This window comes from Ictalurus punctatus, chromosome 24 (assembly GCF_001660625.3).
Source record: "Ictalurus punctatus breed USDA103 chromosome 24, Coco_2.0, whole genome shotgun sequence".
Taxonomy (NCBI): Eukaryota; Metazoa; Chordata; class Actinopteri; order Siluriformes; family Ictaluridae; genus Ictalurus; species Ictalurus punctatus.
Genome location: NC_030439.2, coordinates 10443320 through 10466728, shown reverse-complemented (window position 1 = coordinate 10466728; position 23409 = coordinate 10443320). Strand labels below are relative to the sequence as shown.

The window sequence follows — 23409 nt, the reverse complement described above, 5'->3', positions numbered from 1 at the left end:
AACAATTTTATATTTATTTGTTTGTGTACGTAATATATATATATATATATATATATATATATATATATAATAAAAGGAAGGAACTCCTCATTCATGATTTTTTTGGCCAATTTTTATTAAAGGAGCAATATGTGTATTTATTAAATTCTTTCATCTATTTCAAATTTAATGAGTAAATTTCTTTATACCTTTTTATATTTGTATAATATATATAAATGTATTACTATAACACACTGTAGTAGCTGCACTTGGTCTGCATTTTGAAATATTAGTTGTCTTTACATGTACATCAATGTTGTAGTAATTAGAATTTGGCAGTATTCTAATTATTTGGTGTCATGTAAATGCCACAGTCTGATTGGCATATTCAGATTCCCACCCCTGGAATATGCCTGTTTTACTCAGAAATTTGAAGCACATTATTCGGAAAATCCACTGCAAGGAGATCAATGCCCATGCTCAGTCTGCAAGGAATTGTGGGTGCCAACAGATGCTCAGTTGTCGGCTAGGTATTTAGTAATGGCAATATTCTGATGGCTGTGGGCATCTGAACATCGTTTTCAGAATATGGCTGCAACCCAAATATAGACCTTAAATGAATTTGATGTGCATGTAAACGTAGCCAGTGATTTACCGGCTTATTTGTACTGCTGTAGCCTAGATCTGGTGAAAAAAACGGTTTTGATGAAAATCGGCGCCTTAGTTGTTCTACATCACTGGCAAGTTTTGAGCGAGACAGCATGTGCAGCCATGACTCACTCACCACATTCATTCATGTCATACGTTTAGTCATCATTTGTTTTGTTAAATAATTGGGAATTCAACACTCTGCATAATATTAAACATTTATTTAGGACACATTTGTTCTTTCTCATTGCGAGCAGGCATGTGGGTCATTTTAAAATTCACTCAGCTTTTCTTCTGTAGACTTGTAGTGCTTCAGGTGTGTGCATGAGGTCATGTGATACCTTTTTATGGTCTTTGGTCTCGGTGAATAAGGGGGACTAGTGGCACTTGCCCAACTGCTGATCTGAATTAAATTACATTAAGAAAAGAATCATGGTTGTGATGTTAATACTATTTTTGTGTAGCTCTAAAAATACTAAGTACTGTAGCCAGCATTTATTATTTTTCTTTTCCCTGTCCAGATGTCCTGAATCGTATTTCTGCAGCACTACAGATGTCCTTTGGCAGTTTGCACATCGCAGGTCACTCTAGTAGCTTGCATAATAAAAATGCTGCTTGCAACCCAAAATACACAGCGTATTCAGTTCACTTCCTGCAGTTGGGTCAGTTCAGGGTCAGAATTTCTCTCTCAGGACAATCAAACCACGCAAGAGTTCACTTAGAATTAGAAGTCGATCCGACAGTCTTGGAGTGGTGCTTGTTTCGGTTCTTACCAATTGTTAAAATCGAGTATAACGCAAGCCCATAAAGCACTACCAGCTTTTACAGACTCTGTTCATCCAGTGTGCTTTGCTCGTTCTGCTCTTGCTGGTTTTGCTTCCCAGTTGGATTAAAGGTAGATTTGGTTGTCCCCTGCCTTGTGCCCCCAGTCCCGAGGCTTCCTGCTACCCCGTGTAGGATAAGTAGTATGGAAAATGTATGGCTGGATGTTTTATGAGGGAATTCCCCATAGATTTTTTTTTACTTTAGAATATAAATAGAAACTCTTACCACTTCTCTTTCATTTTGGGCATTGGTAGTAATGGAGTATTAGTGGCACTGTTATCGCTTAGTTTCCAAGAAACTTCTATGTGATCTCTGTGCTCCAGCAGTTAAAAATACATGTTCATGGTGTAAAATACAGAATTTGACTGGATTAAAAAAAAAATAATAATAATCCAAAATAATACTTACTGTGATTCAGACCAGTATCGGTCCTGATACTCACTGTTGTCAGTCAAAGTAGCACATTTCAACCCCCAGAAGAGTTTCCTTTGTATTTTAAAACAAAGTTGTCACCCTTTTTAAAATTTTCAGTCTTCATACAAAGGCCTTGGGCGTTCGTTCACTAGCAAAGGGTTCGTTCACCAGAGAACAGAGACTCGTGTAATTAGATTCCTCAGATAAGAGTTAAATTCTCAATCGCAGTAATTAGAAGCCAGGAATATGATCCCTTGTTGGAAGCTTGAAGGTCACCCTTTTTATCCAAGTGCACTGTACGAGTTGGGAGCAGAAGGGAGCTGTTGGGGAAAGACCGGTGGTTTCTCCCACTATGCTGCTGGGCTGGGGACACACTCTCGCACAGACAGCTGAGACCAAGAGGCAGAGAGAGGTTTAGAGTGTGGTGCTTTCATTCACTCAGCCCACTCTTGTCGGACCATGAAAACTAAAGTGATTTGATTGTAATTAATTAATTAAGTCAGGTTCTTGAATGCTGCAGCCTCTTGGCCCAGTGAGTGGCAGTCTGTGTGTGGGTGTGTGAGAAGGAGTCATGACAACATGCTCACTCTGTCTCTCTCTCTCTCTCTCTCTCTAGCAGCTCTGTCACAGCACTTGGTCAGGAAAAGCTTCAAAATAATTGACCGATTTGCATTGGGCTCAAGCATTGTTTGTAAAATCTGAATCGATCGCAGGTTGAATGAAGACGCTCAAACATGGCTTGATTTTCTGAGTAACAGCATACGAGACTGTTTTGTGTGTCGTCATCTGAGTCTGTCTGTGTATACAGGATGGAGCGGATGTCTGAGGAGGCGTTGAGGTTGAACTTGCTGAAGCGGGGTCTGGAACCGGCTGACGAGAGGGAGGAAGCACTGGCAAAGCGCCTGAAAATGGAGGGTCACGAAGCTATGGAGCGACTGAAGATGCTGGCATTGCTCAAGCGCAAGGACCTCGCCGCTCTGGAAGGAGCCGCTGTGGCAGAGGGGAAAGGACCTGGGGTCAGCCAGGGGCAGATGGGTGCCTCAGTGGTGTATGAGGAGAAGCTGAACGGGAACCTGAGGAGCACAAGTCATGGAGGACCCAGCAAGAATGGCAAAGAGAACATGATGGACGAACCTGTGGACATGAGCGCCAAGAGGAGGTGAAGAAGCATGACTAGGGGCAGAGAACCACGTTATTGTATGGCTGACACAGTTTTGTTAGATCTTCATTCACAGTTGAAAATCATGTTCTTTGCAAGGGTTGTCCTATTGACCCAGGCCATCTGTACTGATTTTATAGCTATGTATTTTTAAATGATTCCCCATATTAAAAGTTTAAATAATATTTATGTAAATGACTTTAAGTTTGGAGAATCTCCAGAGAGGTCCTGGAGTAAAAAGTAAGTAAAAACTCACTCAATTTCTCAAAGGTTCATTAGACGTTTTTAAAATTAGTTTTATGTTTATTAAAAATTGAAAATGATAGTCTAATTCCTCTATATTCAGACTAGAGGTAAACCGATAGCGGATTTTATCGATACAGATAACATAACTAAGTCGGGCGGTACCTCCCGATAACAGATTAATCAACCGATAGGTTTACTCAATTAAAATATTGTGAACATTATTACAAAAATAAACTGTACTGATGTACTATACTTTTTTCAGTGATAATTATGTAAATATTAATATATTAACTATTAATAAATATTACAGTAAATGAGATTTACATCCAAACTGAACCAAAAAGTAACAATCCAAATGACAAATGGAAATCAAGACATCCAAAATGAATTTAAAAAAAAAAAAAAAACTTATAACAGCAAAATTTGTCAGTGCTAGGTTTTTATTTCACCTCACCTCAAAGATGCCTTTCTCGTACTGTATAATGAGCGGGGAAAAACTATCGGTGTGGATTTTTTTCGGCCGATTAATCGGCAAATCTGATCAATCGATCGACCTCTGGTTTAGACTAGTCTTAGCTTTTCATGCACTTTTCTGGCCATGAGCTTCAGAATCTTGAAAGCTGCAATCAAATCTGAAAACAAACCAGATCACTTGATTTAATAATATTACAAAAATAATGTAAACCCTGTCTTGAAAAGAGCTTTGTTTGAAGCAGTTGGTGGAAAGTCAATGAGAGAAACTTGCTTGTTTGCTGATTGATTACTGGAAAAGGTCTGTGGTTGGCTATCATATAAATTGTTTCTTCTTGTAGAAGCAGGTTGTTCTTTGCCATGTTTATTTACAAAATGTACCAGACTCCATAGCAAAACAATGAAGTCTTGTGCGACTGTGTTCAGAAAGGCAGTTTGAAATTCTGGCAGATCTGATTTCAGCAGGAAAGAATTTTATTTATTTATTTATTTATTTATTTATTTATTTATTGTGTGGCAAAAAAATACATGTAATCTATGTTTTGCTACAGATTGCTATATGTGCATATGCTTTCTGGACATGTGACACAGTTGGACTAGTAGAATTGGATTTCATGTTTTTTCATCATTCAGTGCATCGTTCTTGACGTTCGAGATTTGCGGCAAGAATGCAATGCAGGACAGGAGGACCTCAGTTTTTGTCCCTGTTATTTGTAGTGAATCTTTTTAGACCTGGACATAATCCTTGTTTAAATTATGATCTCCATGTTTGTAGCTAGATTAACTAGGTGTCTTTCACCTGTCCTGCCTTTTATCCAGTGCACGCACACATACCCATCAATGCAACAAACAGATTGTCACTTGTCATTTGCAGTGAAGACAACAGAATGTTGGGTTTAAGAAATAAATCACATTTCCCCTGCTATGTGAACAAACTAGAGTTTACTAAACATGTATTCACAATTTTATTTATTTTTTCCCCCCTGCTCTTTCTCCTTTAGCGGTGTGGAGCGAGAGAGGTGTACTCCATCTCCAGATGTGATTATCTTGTCAGATAATGAAGCGTCAAGCCCGAGGAGCACTCCGCACCCAGAGGAGCGCCGCCATCACCCCAACCTAGACATGTTCAAGGTACAGTGTTCGTCACCATGACCTCAATCCTGCTATTCAGCACCGCTTTTGCTCCAGGATCTCAATCAGTGACTGTACTACACTCTGTCTCTGCACTGCATGCGCTGTAGTTGGGCTGTCTTAGGGTTAGGGCCATATGATTTCATTCCATAGATAACAAAGCTGTGGGGCATCCGTGTGATTAGAGCATGAGACAGTCAAACCATCTCCTGCCCATGTCATGCCACTGACTAAACAATATATTTCATGTTAATCATCATAACCACGCTAGTCTTTTGTAATATTGATATCTTGTGATCATGACCGACATCGAGCTTGAGGATAACTTTTCTTATTGTCTGCAGTATTGGTGTGATCCAGCTGGTGTGTGGGTAGTCATTTAAATGCAATAGGGGTTTTTTTTTTTTTTTAGTTTTTTTTTTTTATTAAAGAATATATATATTTTTTGTTCATATTGTGCAGCCATATTACTTATGCCATGCACCTGAGCTGAATTCCTTAGTGAGTACTTGTCAGCGATCTTTTTCAACACTTAAGGTTACCGTCAGTTCTGAATTTCTGTAGAAATAAATCTGAATGGGGTGACACAGTGGTGTAGTGGGTGGTATTGCTACCTCACAGCTCCAGGGTCCCTCAAGGGTTGTCTATGCTAAATTGCACCCTTAGGGGCATGTGTGTGCGCATGGTGCCCTGCAGTGGACTAGCATCTCATTGAGCTTGTATTCCTGCATCGCGCACAGTGTTCACAGTATAGGTTCCAGACCACCATGACCCTGACCAAGCTAAAGCAATTTTTCAGCTGTAAAGGTTTTTTTTATTATTATTATTATTTATTTTTTGAGAATAAGTGATTTCAGCAAATGTGTGCTCTAGTCAATTCATGGCTACATTCACATATTCAAAGCTGCATAGTGATGCACTAAATACTAAGTCAAAATAGTAGGTCATCTGTGCTGCCTAACTTTATCAATTTTATTAGCCACAGCAAGGCTCCTTATCACTGTCTCCAACCAAACCACCATACTAAATATTATGTCAAAGACTACACCATCTGTGCTCACATTTGGATGGAAATATACCTAATCAGTGTGGATTGGCTACAGGCCTCTCAGCTCTTGTCTCCAGTGGGCAATTTGCTTAGTGCTCCTGGCCAACAGCTGCTATAAATCGACAATATTTGGACATGGCCTTAGTGCTGCTGCAAAGAGCATTGTTGGTTATATTTGTACATTATAGACTTGACTCTTGTCAGGCCTGGTGTGCAGATGCAATCATAGTTATCCATGTAAGGATCATTGTCTGCATATCTCTGACTGTTCTACTGTGTGTGTGTGTGTGTGTGTGTGTGTGTGTGTGTGTGGTGCTCTACAGGGGAAGACGGACGAGGAGAGGCAGCAGATGATCAAAGCCCTACGTGAGGAGCTGAGGCTGGAGGAGGCCAGGCTCGTGCTGCTGAAGAAACTGAGACAGAGCCAGATGCAGAAAGAGAACGTCGTACAGAAGGTCAACACTCCCACTCCCTGCCATTAGCTCCACTTAGCACTGCTGCTAACACCAGCTGGCCAGCTGGCTCATGCAGGCTAGATTTTCACAGTGAAATGCCAAGATGCACATATGACCTGAACATTTCTGCATGTGATCAGTCTTAACCGAGTTACTCTAAGGAGCTCATACAGCTAGCAGTGTTATTAGGAAATCTGCTTAGCCCCTTCACTACAGGGTCACTGCGATTAGCTCATTAATTCCAGTTGGCATGAGTGTTAAACAGCTTGGGGGAGGACAAAACCATGATTACTGCACTGTTTGCTGACCATTTCACTTTATAGTCAACTTCAAAAATGATTGCCACCCTTCATGACACAGTGATATTTCATGCTTGATCTTACAGGGGCACTGTATTAATACTTGTAACACAGAGGTGATTTCCTTAACCTGATTGGCCTGAAGGTGTTGAGAATAACAGCCCTGGACCTCTTCCTATAAGCTTTTAATAAGGTTAAAGAACACTTGAAGAGGGGCCATGTCTTCATAGAGAACATTTTCAAACTGATTAGTATCCATGCATGTGGACTGGCCTTTTCAGTTCAAACTACACGTGTTCAATAGGTTTCCTATTCATAGACACCTATTTATGCCCAGCACTGCCACCTCACAGCTCCAGGGTCCCCAGTATGATCTTGAGATCTTCCCAAGTGTGTGTGTGAGGTTCTCCAGTCTCGGTAGTTCGATTGGCTTTGTATAAATTGCTTGTGTGTGTGTGTGTGTGTGTGTGTGTGGTGCCATGTAATGTACTGGGATCCTATCCAGGATGTTTTCCTACTTCAAATCCAGTGTTCCTGGGGTGGTCTTCGGCTCCATCACAACCCTGACCACGATGAACTGGCTACTGAAGATGAATGAATATTTATGCACAAAGGAAACAGGAGATCTTGGAGACAGAACATGTTTAATTCGGAGTTTTAGAGTTGTCAAGGTTTTATTTATTGAGGAATAGGAAATATTGGTACTTAAAAGAAAGCAGTTCATATGAGAATTATTTTTGTTTGAGAAAAAAAAAATTGTTTCTGATGATCTCTGAAGCCTTCAGAGAACTTCATTATTCTTGTTCTATTTTTTTGTTGTTGTTGTTAAGGGTGACAATCCTGTCGAGTATAATTGTTAGATTTATTTATAAATCCACAAAGTCAGATATTTGCTGAAAATATAGACGTAAGGTAGAGGATCCGAATGGGAAAACCACACAATAAGTGAATTAGACCTTAAGAAGAAGAACAAACAGCTGTCAATAATACTGCCTCCAAATATGTCATCATGTTGCATGATGAATAATTGAGGTTTTCATGTCCATTTCCGAAGACAAGGATGGTTAAACTGGGGCTGTCTCAGAGAAAGCAGAGAGCAATGGTGTTACTAAAGCTGTGTGACGGCACTGATGTTTGCTTTAGGGCCACAGCAATCATGTGTTTAGGCTTTAAACTCTTATTCCTCTGTTTCTCTACATACATGGGCATATAGTAAAGGTTCTGCAATACGTACTGTGGTTGTGAACATGTAAACTGGTTTGTGGTGTTAATGTGTGTTTGTATGTCACACTCTAGGTTCCAGTCGTTCAGAATCCCCCCTCCTCCGTGCAGCCCTCAACCATTCACCACTCACAGGGGCTGACCAAACTACCGGTGCGGCCTGGCATGCATACCTCTGAGCCACAGAACCTCCGCACAGCACAGGTGTGTGTCGTGTCAGTGGTGCTTTTTCTTGTATTCTGGTGCTTAATGATTTCTCATTGCATTTGCCATTTCATTTCTTCCTTAAATGATCTTTGTTGACTGATCTTCCTGAATACTCAGATTTTTATGATCAAGATACATCATAGCCTGTTTTTTACTCCAGCAAAAGGCGCATCTGTTGTGTATAGATTAACCAGCTGATCTATATCTGGTATTGTCCTTTTATTAAATGTGACATTGCATTAATGAGAAATCGGGCAACTGCTGATCTCTAGTGGTCATCCATTGTACTGCATGTCTTTTAATTTATTTATGTGTTTGTTCCAGGGCCACACGGTGATCAGGTCTGCAGCCAGTGCCTCTCTGCCCCCCATGATGATGTCTCAGCGGGTGATTGCTCCTAACCCAGCCCAGCTGCAGGGACAGAGAGTGCCCTCTAAACCTGGCATGGGCCGGCCCTCCACAGGGAGCATGAGCAATGCAATCAACTACCAGCAGGTACGAGCAAACTAACAGCCCTCAGCAAGGATGCCAGCTTTAGAGCACAGGCAAACATGCTCTACATGCTGAACAAGAAACAGCACCACATGGATGAAGCTGTTTATGTATAGATATGAGGAGCTGCAGTGATCTTAAACTACCTTGAAAATGAACTATGCAGTTCCTCTACAGTGTTATTACTCCACTGCAGAGACTGTGAGCATTATGTAAAAGTTACGAAGATTTCACTAAATATCTGACAAAAAACACAGGGAACAGGGAGAGGTTTAAGACTGAAGCCTTATTGTTTTTTGCTTTGTTGTGCAAATGAGATGTTAACATTAGCTTTTAAGTCAGCTGTGCACACACGTGGTTTCACCGTTTTGAGTTTTTTTGTCTCTCGCCTCAGGTGGTATGTCAATACAAGCATGTACACACTCAAGCATGTCTGACGCCTTGAACTTTGCCAGTTGTGCCACACTGCAGATATAAAGCCAGCTTTAGTAATCAATTCTTAATTAGGTGTGGCTTTTTAAAATGCTGAGTAAGAGGTTTAGTCAGGATTTGTTGGTCAGATCAGTACAGCAAGCTCCTCCCCACTAGTTTTGGGTTCACATAAAAGTTTGTGTTTTAAAAACATTACTGGCATTCGATTCTGAGGAAAATTAACAACAATGTGTCCTTCTTAGTCACTGTGGTAGTATCCTCAAGAATAAATCTTTTGTATCGTTAATAGGTCTCTTTAACCTAGCAAAGTGGATGTAGTTGGCTTTTAAATCTCATTTAAGGTGAAGACTACTTTAAACACCATTTCATGGGGTTCTTAACTGCTGTTGAGGAGATCCACCGCCCTGAAGAGTTTGGCATTTTCTGTAATGCTGATATACCTGATTTAACTGATCAGTTAATTATCAAAAAAAAAAAAATCATTGGCTGAATCAGGGTACAGAGGAAACATCGAGCTTCAGGACAGCGCATACTCACAACAGGAGTTACTTTATAGAAGTTTTAAAGACGCACAACCTTTACAGCAACAAACAATTTGGTCCTTTTTAGAGCTCAGAGCCCAGGAATTACAATCGGCCCAGTTCCTTTGGTGGAAGTGCACCTTACTCTGCATTTTCTTCACATCACTTGCAAAGTTTCTTCCACTGATGTGCATCAAACTGCGAATGGGAAGTAATTGCAGGCGAGTGGGGTAACCGAAGAAATGGCAGATTATACGCACCGCACCGTAAGATTTGTCTGAGGCATCGTTTAAAGGAATGATTAGGTCAAGGATCAAGAAATGATTCAAGGAATCATTCATTCATTCAATCATTTAATCATTCAGGTTCTTGTTTTGTCACTTTACCACACTAATACCTAAGGATTTGGAGAAAGTGTTTTCTTGTTTATATCTGTATTTAAACCATCACAGGTTATCTGTACTGTACTTTGGATCCTGACACTGGAAGGATTTTTAATGAGTACACTCACAGCCTTGATTATCACTGATTTACTCAACTCGCACACAAAGCCATCATTGTGGGGTTTTTTTTTTCTGAAATCATGAATAATGCTTTCTGTGTTGCATTACAGGCTGCTAGCCAACAGGTGGCGGCCTCACAGCGTTCCAGCTCCTCCGCGGCCATCTACATGAACCTGGCCCACATGCAGGCGGCTGGGGCAGCAGGTGTGCCAGGCGTTGGGGTGGGTGTCAGTGGTGTGAGTGCAGTTAGCCCCTCCGCACTTCCCGGCAGCTCTAGTGTGGGCTCTGTGGGCACGATGAGTGATCAGGCCAGCAGCCAAGCAGCTGCCAAGCTGGCCTTGCGCAAGCAGCTGGAGAAAACGCTGCTGGAGATCCCTCCACCCAAACCTCCCGCACCCCTGCTCCACTTCCTGCCCTCTGCCGCCAACAGCGAGTTCATCTACATGGTGGGACTGGAGGAGGTGGTTCAGAGCGTCCTCGACAGCCAGGGTGAGACTCTCATAAACACATAACTGATGGAGAAAATAAGGAGTGAAAAGAAAGCAGGATCTGTGTGTGTGTGTGTGTGTGTGTGTGTGTGTGTGTGTGTGTGTGTGTGTAGAAGTGGCTGGGAGTTCTGGGCAAGACAGGAAAAATGGACCCTTAATTCTGAATTGAAATTGAAAATACCAGTGCTCATATTCTATTGTATTTTGGCATATAGGTGAATAAAAAATTTTTTATTCTATTTATGCAAAATATGCAAATTTAAAGATACATGGGCACGGGTAAAAAAAAATAAATAAATAAATAAATAAATAGCTTGTCATAGTTGGGGGTAGTAAATATGTCCAAGTTCAAGGAAGACACCAGTGTTGTCGGTCAAATCTCTTCCTCTGTTTTGGTGTGAAAGCAAAACCCCTTTGTTTAGCCTTCCGAAAACAGTGGAAATTAGGAATCGGTGGTTACTGTTTATTTATAAAGCTGTTCCTGAGCAGTACAACACAAACGTTTGCTTGTGCACCACACATTTTTATGAAGGACAGCTTTCTGAACCTGGGACACCAGTCCCATTCACAAGGCATGAGATTTTCTCGGGATAGAATTATGTTGTGAGAGAACAGCTTTTTGTTCTGTCATGATCATGAGAAAACAACAAAGAAAAAAATTTATAATGCATGGCTGCTTAGGGATTCCATATATCTGTAAGTTAAGACAGTTATAAAATCAAAACTCACCACTGTGAAACATTCTGCTCAGGTCGTGCTTGCAAATTTTGGTTCCGGTTGATCTGCTTGATCATCCGCATTTTCTAAATCTGACTCTGGCTCGAACCGATGCGGTAAAACCGACGGCAGTATTAACTGTGTTGCTTAGAATTGTTTTAGAACCCTTTGAAGCTGAAGTCCGCCATTATACTAAGGGGCGTTACATTTCCGACACACGCTTGAGGTTTTTGGCCAAGCACAACGCAGTGGGTCAGCTGGCCAATCAGAGCACCCTGGGCTTTTCAGAAGGAGGGGCTTTGGAGAAACCAGAGCGTTTCAGGCAGCATGGGAATAGAGATAATGCAATAATGTACAGTATGTGAAAAATAATGTGGTTTTTAGGCATCAAAGCATGTTAACCTATCATACCTATTATATTACACCAAATAAACAAAATAATTAACATTTCAAAAAAGGTTTAAAAAGCATCATATGACCCCTTTTAACATTTTGTCTGCTGTCATCTGTACTGTGTGTGTGTGTGTGTGTGTGTATGTGTGTGTGTGTGTGTGTGTGTGTGTGTGTGTGTGTAAGCGCTCTTCTGTTTTGATGACATGACAATGCAGGAGTATCATGGCCATTTATACAGCCTGTATCTGATAGCAAACTGAATTGATTAGACTTTTGTGTGTTTCGATGTGGCACATAGCTATTCAACAACTTTATTCGATCATGCGGAAATCACACTTCGCAAGGTTAAGACATGATTAGGCAAACTGATTGCATTTCCTCTTGCATTGGTTAACCTGGCTCCTTAAGCAGCATGATTTGTGCAAGCTGATCAAGATGAAAAAGTATATTATTGTCCAAGTATATTATTGGTAGAAAAGTCAGTATTGTATGGTGGTGGGTTTTTGTTTTTTTTAAATCAAAACCATGTTTTATTTGTCTAAATTCTCCAGGCCACCATGTATATAATGTGAACTGTAACAGTAGAGATCTTAAGATGAGACCGATGTGAGTCTTACCAGAGCTGTTCTTGCATATTTAAAAAGAAGAACTATAAATATTTCATAAACAAGATTTTTTTAAAGCATTGATTGACTGCTGCACAACTGCCTTTAGACTTCTGTTACAAGTAAGGTTGGCTCTTTTGATCACTTTTAAATATGTTTGGTGACTGCCCATACCCTACAGATGTGGTAGATGGATATTGGGTAAAAAAAAATAAAAAAATGTATAGTGTATATAGCCATTAGTAAAGTGGTGTCCTATATACATTAATGTCAAGTTATTTAAAACATAACAGGAAGCAGGACTCAGTGGCCTTTGTGTGTTGTGGCAGGTAAAATGAGGGGTTCGCTATCACGCATGGAGCCGTTCTTCTGCGCCCAGTGCAGGACTGACTTCACCCCCCACTGGAAGCAGGAGAAAAGCGGCCGCATCCTGTGTGAGCAGTGCATGACCTCCAATCAGAAGAAGGCCCTAAAGGCTGAACACACCAACCGTCTGAAAAATGCCTTTGTCAAGGCACTGCAACAGGAGCAGGTTCGCTTATGGCCAAAATCCATATTCACACACATGATGCACATCATCAGCTGAAAATATCTGATATTTTCTTTCTGTTGGGGTTTTGTGTGCGGTAGGAAATCGAGCAGAGGCTTCAGCAGCAGGCGGCGCTGTCCCCGAGCGCGGCTCAGACCGTCCCCAGCGTTAGCAAGGCCGAGAGCATGATCCGACACCATGCACTCCGACAGGTACCACCCTTACCATCGCGGCATGTCATGTGATAGTGCAAAAGCGGTTGGATTGTTTCCTCCTGACATGTAACCAGGGCTTAAAAAAGATCACCGATCAGACGCAGGCACATTTCTGGGGTTGTTAAACAAATCAGTGTTCAAAAGAGCTAGACAATCAACACAAATTGTACATAAGATTGTTTCTGGTCTCTAACTGTACATGTACAAGGTTTCCCAGCATAAATATTAATGTAACTTTTTAATATGGTCCACGGTGTCTAAAAGGTAACATTTATCTAAAACAGGCTAAATTATTCAATTGATTGTCTATTTTATAAGTAACTGCACATGTATGTTACATTTGAGGTTGCAATGGTTTGGTTTTAGTGAAAATACAGTACTGTGGCAAATACAGAACCTTGTCAACATCTGTAAGTGTAAAGGGAGATGGGGAAATACAGTTCATACATAGGTCTGTCGAATTCTTGAATCTGATAGGTCAGGAAGTGTTTTTTGTCATTCTGTATTACAACAACTCTGACAGCAGTGCTGGTCCAAGGCAAAGATCAGTGCTTAACAATCATTTCTATAGAAACCGTTAACACACAGAAACTTGTATGGCAGATGTGCCACAGAAACTGATTTAAAAAAGTATTGATATGGTGAAGTTATACTTTGCAGTCTCCTGTGTCAGCCCTTTATGACGTTCAAAGGTAAAGCTGTTCAATTTTTAGACACAGGAAAGTTTTCAGGACTGATGCCTTGGCAGTTTCTTTGTAACAAGCTAGAACAAGCTGTTTTATTTTTTATTTTTTTTGTTTGTTTTTTCAGTCCTGTTAACTTTGAGAGAGGCTAGCGAGAGAGCGACTGATTGTAGCTGTTTCACAGACATTCCACAACATTATACATAACTATAAATGGATAAAGAATACGACATGTCACACTGGTGGTAAAGAGTCATGGTACAGTGCCATGGAAAAAGTATTTCTTCTGTTTTTATGTATCTCATACTGAATAGTTTTGGATCTTCAAATGAAATGCAGCATAAAACAAAGGCAACCTGCGTAAACACACGACACAGTCTTTATTTTTTTATTTATTTGTTTGTTGAAGCAAAAAAAAGTGATCCAAAACCTATCACCTATGTGAAAAAGTAATTGCCCCCTTAAACTTAAAATCAGTTTGTGCCACCTTTAGCAGCAATAACTGCAACCAAATGCTCCCGATAACTGGAGATCAGTCTTTCACTTCTAGGTTTTACTTTGATGCTTGGATCATTGTCTTGCTGTATAATCCAGTTGCCCTCGAGTTTCAACTTATAGACTGAAGAACGGACGTTCCCCTTTAGGATTTTCTGGTAGAGAGCAGAATTCATGTTTCCCTCAATTATTGCAAGTTGCCCAGGCCCTGAAGCAGCACAGCATCCCCACACAATCACATTTCCACCACCACACTTGACCGTAGGTATGATCTTTTTGTGGAATTCTGTTTGGTTTATACCAGATGTAACGGGGTTCCTGTCTTCCAAACAGTTCCACTTTCAGCACATTAATCCACAAAACATTCTCCCAAAAGTTTTGAGGATCATCAAGGTGTTTTTTTTGGGGGGGGGCAAAATTCAGATGAACCTTAATGTTCTTCTGGGTTCGCAGTGGTTTTTGCCTCGCCACTCTTCTATGGATGCCATTTTTGCCCAGTGTCTTTCTGACAGTGGAGTCATGAACAGTGATCTTTATTGATGCAAGAGTGTCCTGTAGGTCCTTTCATGGTGTCCTTGGCCCTTTTGTGACTTCCTGGATGAGTAGTTGCTGTGCTCTTGGAGGAAATTTGGAAGGCAGGTCACTTCTGGGAAGGTTCACTACTGTGCAGAGTTTTTCCTTTTGAGGATAATGGGTCTCACTGTGGACCTTTGGTCCTAGGGCCTTTTGAAATCGCTTTGTAACCCTTCCCAGTCTGACGTATTTCAATTACTACCTTCCTCATCATTTCTGGAATTTCTTTCAACTTTGGCATAGTTTGTTACTGGCTAGGACCTTTTTAACCAACTTCATGCTGTTGAAAAAATTCTATTTAAGTGTTTATTTGATTGACCAGGCCCCGCCTTCTGCCTGATGCACCCTGGGGGTAGGCTGCAGGTTCCTCGCAACCCTGTAGGATAAGCAGTATAGAGGATGAGTGGATGGATTGACCAGTTGAACCCCATTATGAATGCAGTTTTATAGATCTGGGGAATTAGTAACTACGGGGGCAAATACATTTTCACACAGGCCCATTTGGTATTGGATAACTTTTTTTTTTTTTTTGCTTCAATAAATAGGATTATTTAAAAACTGTATTTTGTGTTTACTCAGGTTGCCTTTGTTTTATGTTAGACTTTGTTTTTCTTTCTGAAGCAATGTAGTATACTATATACACCAAAACAGAAGAAATCAGGAAATACAAATACTTTTTCAAAGCACTGTATAAGAGGAATAAAACCTGTTGGGATCTGCTGTTATAAGAAAATAATGAACTTTTGGGTGGTTCGGTGCATCACAACACCTTGTTGTTGATTTCATTTTCATATAACAGCACACCTGGTCGTGTTTGATTCCTTACTTATTGTATGTTTTATATCAACTACAGTTATGTGTATATTCTTAATATAGAAAGAAAATAACTGATGAGCTTAAAAGAGCTCCAGGCAAAAACAGTCACGGTATCATCATTTTTCAGGCTGTTTCAATCACCCTTCATTGCTTCTTTTTTTTCAACATTTTAACCTCAGCCAAGCAAAAAAAAATCTAAATTCAGCTGTTTCCATTCATGGGTGCAAAATCAAAGTTCACACACATACTGGCTATTCAGCAGCATAAACTCATTACTAACAGTGGAATCTTTTTAATTTTTTTGCATGTTAGGCTCCTCAGCCACAGGCAGCTCTGCAGCGGGGTTTATCCAGCTCAGCGCGTGGCGTGCTATCTAACTTTGCCCAGGCCTCGCAGCTCTCGGTGGCTGGTGGACTGTTGGGTATGACCAACAAGCGCTGTGGAGGAGGCAGTGCCAGCAGCAGTCGGTCACAGCACGAGAGCCGCCGACAGATTTACAACATCCCCGGTGAGCACGTGCAGCGCACACACACGCTCAGACACACAAACACTGTGTGAATTCTGTTAGATTTGTTCTCACTTTTTGTTTATTCCCTCCTCAATTTGTGTCCTCTGTCCTCTCAGGCTTGAATATTGCCTATTTGAACCCAGGCCATAAGGCGTCCAGCCTGGCAGATCGACAGAGGGAGTATCTGCTGGACATGATCCCCCCACGCTCCATTTCTCAATCCATCACTGGCCAGAAATGAGCTGTCTCTCACTCACACTCACTCACACTCTCACACACACACACACACACACACACACACAAACACACACACACACACACACTGCAACCATCACCCCTGTCGCATGCAGTGCCTGTCCGTGTGCCTACCCAACTAACCCATGAGAATAACTCAGCCAGACGAACACCAGACTCTCAACTTCCATTTCCTACTATAACAAAGCTCTTTATTTCTTGCTATTGCTCTGTCAGTTATCACCTTTATTATTATTATTGTTATTATTATTAATAATAGCATTATTGCTTGTGTTACAGGTATTCTTATGTTTATTAGTAGTTTTAGTGACTTGTGGATTTTTTTTTTTTTTTTTTTTGGTTTTGTTTTTTTCCCTGTTTGACATTTTTATTTATTTCTTTCTCAAGGAAGGGGCTAGATTTCAGGGTTACTTGAAAATGTGTTGCTCTTATTTTCCTTCTTAGCTTCCTCCCTTTTGCACCCTGTAAAATGATGAGAGGTTGCTCTCACATTTCAAAAGCCCTTTTTTTTTTTTCCTTTTTTTTTTCTTATGTAGCCCACGTTGAAGCTTACGTCTATAGAACGTGAACAGTTCACCTATGCCATTTGGTAAACAATCTTTGTAGCAAACACATTTCAAAGAGAAAGAGTCCTGGTGGAGACTGCGTCTGACAGAATGACGGACTTTTATAGTAAACCAATCCTAATGCACTGAGACGCTGACGGCTGTTCTGCCTTGAGAAGGCAACGTGATACGAGAACACTAGGTGCTGTGTGCAGAATCATTGAAGGATGTTTAGGTCACGTACTACACGGCAGAAGGACGGTTGAAAACGAGCAGCGTCAGAAGCATCGTGATGATCAAGCTAAAACCATGCAGCGTGTTTCCGATGAAGGCTGCCGTTGAATATACAGGATTTACAGCACGTTTGGAGGCCCGGATTAGCGCATCTTCCACGTCCCCTCAATGCCTTTAATTTCATGACATCGATGCTGTGAGATCATCTCTTGCAGTGCCATGTGTTTAGCTGCATATGGAGGAAGTGAGCATCCGAATGAACCTAATTTCCTTTGTCAGTCTCAATTCTCCTTCAGCGTCCTTAATTTTCTATTTCTCTCTTTGGCGGCGTCTCCTGCTGAAACGGTTGCGTATCTGAGAGGTACTCACCACAGGAGACGATAATCATCAAAATGGTAAATGGACAAAAAAAACTATTCAAATATCTATATGATTTTATGTATAGATTCTTAGCATGAGATAAGGTTGGAAAGATGGAGGTCGTATATCTATTATAGCATAGGCAAGGATCAATCACCGTGATGGGGCAACTCATGTGAGATGCCTTTTTCTCCAGGAGCACTTTTTATTTTTTAAATCTCGAACTGTTTAAAAAAAATAAATAAATAAATAAAAAAATGGTTAGGACGAGGACAAGAATGTTTCAGCTCCCAGGCTCTTGAGGTATGGATGTCACCAGACCGTCTCAGAGAGAGTTAGTAGAGACCTTGTTGTGAATCTCAGACCATCGGTTCATTTCTGCTCTTGATCCTGTCAGTGCCTCGGGTCCTCCAGTACATTTCTGTAATATTTTGTAACCGTCTACACTTTTTTCTACATTTCAGGCCAGAATACAAACAAACAGGGCAGTATGGCAGATGTTGCACAAGATGGCAGCATTTGCAGTGTTTGGTCAGTATGCAGTATTAGATTCTCCTCTAAGTTTCAGGCTGAGATCAAAACACTTTGTTTTTCGGTGCTAGACAGCATCCAAACTGCATTTTCTCACTCTGCTAGTGAATTAGCACTTAATTGACTCTTATCAGTTGCTTTATTGAAGCAGTATGTGTAGATTGCTCAGCAAAATACAAATGGGTGACAAAGGGGGAAAATAAAAAATGGTGGTTCTGCTATGCTTTGAAGGTTTTTACTTTTAAATCAATACGAAGCTCTTCTGACTGATCACCTTTATCCTATGGTGAATTTTTTTTTTTTTTTTTTTTTTTTTTTTTTTTTTTTTTTTTTTTTAAATAAATAAATCCTGATGAGTGATCTCTTCCCCCATCCACAGGCCACAAGGGCTCACTAAATGGTTTGATGTATATGAAATGCTGTAAATCATATGGCTTTCAGTCACCAGATCTGAACTCAAATCATCACCTTTTGGAGAATTTGGAGAAAGAGTAAAGCGACAGCTTTCTCCACCTGCCATTATCAGAATACCAGTTGAGGGAGTATCTTTTGGTAGAATGGTGTTTATCCTTCCAGTACAATTCCACAGACTAGCGTCTCTTACATTTTTAGATGGTTCTGGTGTTTCATGGTGGTCCAGCAACTTACAGAGACACTTAAGGTCTTTATCAGTGTGGCAGTGGATCTGGAGCTCATTCTTGGAACACGAGCAGTGATGATGGTGTGCACCCTGGGTATGATGCCAGTTTTTTTTTCCCATTAACTTGTCACCCATTTGGTCGCGTTAAATGTTATTGTAATTGTTGGCACTCTGCAAGAACTTGGGTAGTTCCATTAACATCAGACTACAACACGCACTGAAATCATGTTACATATGAGCGCTGGCTCATAAAAGTGCTACTTTTTGTTTTGTTTTTGGTTTTTTTGTTTTAAAGAAAAGTGACAAAATCAAGTTCACCAATGTGTGTTATGTGGTTCGGGGAAAGCATTGTTTTAAAAGCTGTGTGTATTGTTCTTGCTTGGGACAGAAAGAAGCAACTTTTTAAACAAAGTCATTAGCTGTGTTTCAGATTGCGTAATTGTGCACCATCCTAGACGGTTTTTGACTTTTTGTCTAGTGTGTGTTCACATTGAGAAATGCCAACACACCCCGGCTGGTGTACTGTACTTGCTGAACAAATGAAGTGTGGACACTTTTTGCACTAACCTGTCCCATCATGCACCACAGAACAAAGCGGAGGGGCTTGCAGCAGACAACAGCCGTATGTGCGTCTACGGTGTCGTTTTAAACATTCCCAAACGTTTCATTTAAAAAGGAAAAAAAAAAAAAATTACGTAGCACAGCAAATGCTAGTTAAACTAGCTAGCTAACATCAGGTAGCACTGAACCCAATCTGGCACTGTTGTTTATATTGTGTGTTATTAATGTCATTTCCCTTAAGGACAAAACGGTTTGTATTTGAATTTATTGATTGTCATGTACAAACAGTCATAGACTTGAGACACAGCTATTAAAACTACCTTGGCTTTGATTCACAGGTGCAATATTAAATGATAAAGTTTACGCTTAAGAGATTTCTTAGTTTCCAGTTTTGCTGACTATAATCAGTCCCCTTTAAAGGCATATGATGATTTGCCCCTCTGATTTGAGTGTCTTGTAGGCTGTGTATAGTCAGTCTCCCTTCTCTCTGCTAATCTCTCTGCCAGACTGTAATGGATGCATCCATACACGTTTATTTCGATCTACCAGTCGGATTTTGAAATGTCATTTTCTAGGGTTTTAAAACGAAACTTCCTTTGGTTTCTTGCTTTAGTTTCCTTTGATTTGTTTATTTAATTTGTGAATTTCATACAAAAAACTTACATGTAATCAAACAAAACAAAAAAAGAGCTATAAGATGGCAACACAATATTTACTAGGTCATAAGTAATAATGACTTATTGTACATACGCTTTTTTCTCCTTTGAATTAAAAAATGAAATTAAAATGGTTGTATATTGTGTAGAAACGCAAGCAAAAAGCCATGAATATTGTGAAGCTTGTCATTTTGTTTAGTGATCACTGTGTATTATTGTGTAACAAATGTGCAAAATGTATGGGATTATACTTCTCTTGTTTTTGAGCTCTTTTTGATGCATTTTTCTCCCAGGCTGTATGTTTTTGTAGTATGTAGTATTTGCAAAAGGAAAAAAAAAAATGTCCTGGTGGAGCATTTGATCCATTCTCCAGTCTTAGGACTAGGACATAATGGGATAATCTTGTATATGTTATTTTTTGTGTGTGTTGCTTTTTTTGTCAATAACATTGAAGTTAAACCAATGTTTGGTGAATGCATTGATTTCTCTTGTTATCCCATGCAAAGTGTTGGCCTCACACAGATGCAGTGGATCAGACATTTGACAGTATTACCCCAAACCTGACCAAACCCAAAGCACTCAGCTGTAGATATGACATGAGACAATGCACACTTCATTTACGTTCATTTACCTTGAGTTCAACTACAGGGTGTCCTTTACACTTTACACTTTTGGGAGACAATGTAAATCCTCATTTTCTACTTCTCATGCTATACCATCTTATTTCATTATGCCTTTTATTGATGTCTTGCCCCGAGTGGGGGATTTCAAAATGCTCTTAATTTTCCATGGAAGAATTGTATACATTTGTATACGTCCACAGGTTAAGGAAAATGTTTGCCTTTGACTGTTCTATTGCTTATTGCTTTCAGTTTAGTACATTTTTAAGACAAAAAGAGTAAGACAACTTTGCACACTTTTTAAGTATTGATTATAAAGAGTGTGACCTTTCAATTTTCATTATCATAGACTAACTGTCCGTAATTCCTTGATTGGACAATCAGCTTTTCTGGAGACGAGCATTTTAGTTTACGTCTTTCCACCATGTAATGTCTCTCAAGTATTCAGATCATTTGTTTCACTTTTTCTTTTCTTTTTTTTTTTTTTTCTGTGAATTCCCCCCCTTATTTAGTATTTGTGGCAAAATACAAGTCACTTTTAATGAAGTGTGGGAGAAAGTGGCTTTATATCATTGTGGGGTTTTTGTTTTTTACGAAACCTTTTTTTTTTTTTTTTTTTTTTTTTTTTTTTTAACAGACTCAGCTGCAGTTCCACCAGTTTGAATACTCAGAACACTTGGCAATATGTAAACATGTTTTTGTTTTTAAAAAAAAATAAATAATAATAAAACCTTGTAATTTGATTTTGAAAAACTATTGTATGGAGAACTGGGGATTGGCTTTAACAATAATGAATTTGAATCAAGGCTAAAAATGTGCTTTTTGTCGGTTTTTATTTTTATTTGGAACATTTAATCCAGACCTTTTGCACATCCTTGATATTTAACTGTCTAAAAATGAAGCTGAAAAAAAAAATGCTGTTTGATTACTGCCGATTGATTAACAATTATGCGTTGACTGAAAAAAAAAAAAAAAAATAAGCTAATTTTGGAGGAAATAACTTTGTAATATTTATCTCTTGCAAGCTATGTTTAATAAAGGATGGAACAGTTTACCTCTGTGAGTGAGTCACTTCTTTATATGTGGTGTTATTTACTGTATAAAAAATAAATCCTGCCTGATATTACACACATGAAATTACATGTAAACTCCAATATGTTAGCAGTTTTGCTGTGTGGGTGTTTGTGAATATTGAAAGCTCTAGATTATGTGTCTCCTCAAGTCCGGCAGTGGAAAGCAGGAGAAAGCCTCCAGGGTCAGAAGAATGCAGAGGGTAAGAGTGATTTAAACGGTCATGTTCACTTGGGAGTAATTTACCATTGTTTGTGTGCAGTTGATGTGTGTGAAATAGTTGAGAGTTCTCAGTGTATTCCTTTTTGCTCGAGTTTGCGGAAAGGTGTGATTGCTAGTTACCCTAAGTGATTTTGCAGGACACGGCGTGTGAAACTTTGCCAGTACTGTTTGTTCTCCTGGTGATTGTGTGAGAGATTTTTCATGTCATACTACACGTACTATATTCATAAATGCATACGCTCACTGGTCACTTATATGAACACTTCTACACTTGCTCACTCATGCAATTGTCTGATCAGCTACAGGTCAAGTGATTCAGTTAATGTTCACATCAATTTCAGTGATTTCAAGGACTTCACATCTCAAAAAACAAAAAGTAATCCAGTGGAAACACCTTGTTGTTCGAGGTCAGAAGGGAATAGCCAGACTGGTTCAAGTTGTTCGTAATGTAACTCAAATAACAACTCTTTACAACTGTGGTTAGCAGGAAAGCATTTCGGACAGATGTTGAACCTTGAGGCAAACACTAAAGCTACAGTGGGCATAAGCACACTAAAACTAGACAGTTGAAGACTTGGGGGATGTGGACTTTACAGACTTCAACAGTCCAGCTGGTTTACACGAAAGTTAATTTTAGTAATGGTACTAGGGGTGTAACACAGTGACACTATCTGTATCTGTATTCAGATTTTAAACTGAAGTGGGCAAGGCCTAAACTGGAAGGATGATGTTTGTTTTTATTAAATCTGAACCTTACTAGTATGGTCCTGGAAACAATGCAAAAAGGCCTGAGAGCACAACAATGTAAAATAAAATGAGTTCACTCAAACCGCTGTATTTGTTCCCTGCATGTTTTTTTTTTTTTTTTGCATTACACACGTACAGCAATTCTTTCCAGGAATCCCGTTCACCAGAGTTATATCTCTGTGGAATGGTGAGTTTCAAGGTAGAGTATCATTCAATATTTACTTCCACCCACCTGTTCCACATTGCGTAACCGGCTGCATGCCTCAAAGGAAGACTGCTGAATGCCTGTTGGAGCAAAGCATTTCCAGTGTAGAGGTGTTTTTGTCCCACTGAGGGGAGTGCAATGTGTGATTTTCTGACCTCCCGGGCAAGTGTGTGCGATCACCCCACCTTTAACCCCCTAGGTATGTGGATCCTGCAAAGAATCTCAACTATTATGTAATCAGAGATTGTGCAATGAATATGAATGAATATAATTTCTTTATATTGTAGAGTATAAAACACCAGTAGATTTTTGTTTCAAGAGTGGAACATGGTAAAATGAGCAGCCTTGTTGAAACATTATTCAATGAAAGAGAAAAAAAATGTAGGAATATTGCTATTCTGATATCCCGGTCAAAGTAGGGTATCATCATGTAGCAAACCAGAGTGCAATTAAGGCAAGACAAAGTGAATGTGGTGATGTTTTTAAATAATAAAAATCATTGTTTATATTCTGGTGTTCTGAGATTTGTTGTGTTAGAATGTTTTCAAACATTTGCATTTATTTCTGCAAATGAGGCATTGTCTAATTAAATGTGTACATTTTCTTACTTTAAAAATTCAACATCTATTCTTTGGACAATGTTAGAATTAATAATTCACGGTGAAGGTATTCGCAGCACCTTTATTGTT

The 23409-nt window shown here is 39.7% G+C and overlaps 1 protein-coding gene across 4 annotated transcripts in view; it reads left to right on the top strand.

The window, feature by feature from the left end:
• gatad2b (GATA zinc finger domain containing 2B) overlaps positions 1-21529 on the top strand; it is a 42972-nt gene extending 21443 nt beyond the window's left edge. For all 4 annotated transcript variants that reach the window (XM_017455042.3, XM_053675326.1, XM_053675327.1 and 1 more), the window contains 10 exons: positions 2675-3025; positions 4744-4873; positions 6245-6376; positions 7972-8100; positions 8428-8598; positions 10162-10540; positions 12584-12786; positions 12885-12995; positions 15878-16073; positions 16190-21529. In XM_017455042.3, the coding sequence (XP_017310531.1) occupies positions 2676-3025; positions 4744-4873; positions 6245-6376; positions 7972-8100; positions 8428-8598; positions 10162-10540; positions 12584-12786; positions 12885-12995; positions 15878-16073; positions 16190-16314 (1926 nt within the window). In that variant the 5' untranslated portion in view covers position 2675 and the 3' untranslated portion in view covers positions 16315-21529. The remainder of the gene's footprint in view (positions 1-2674; positions 3026-4743; positions 4874-6244; positions 6377-7971; positions 8101-8427; positions 8599-10161; positions 10541-12583; positions 12787-12884; positions 12996-15877; positions 16074-16189) is intronic.
• Positions 21530-23409: the final 1880 nt, after the last annotated feature.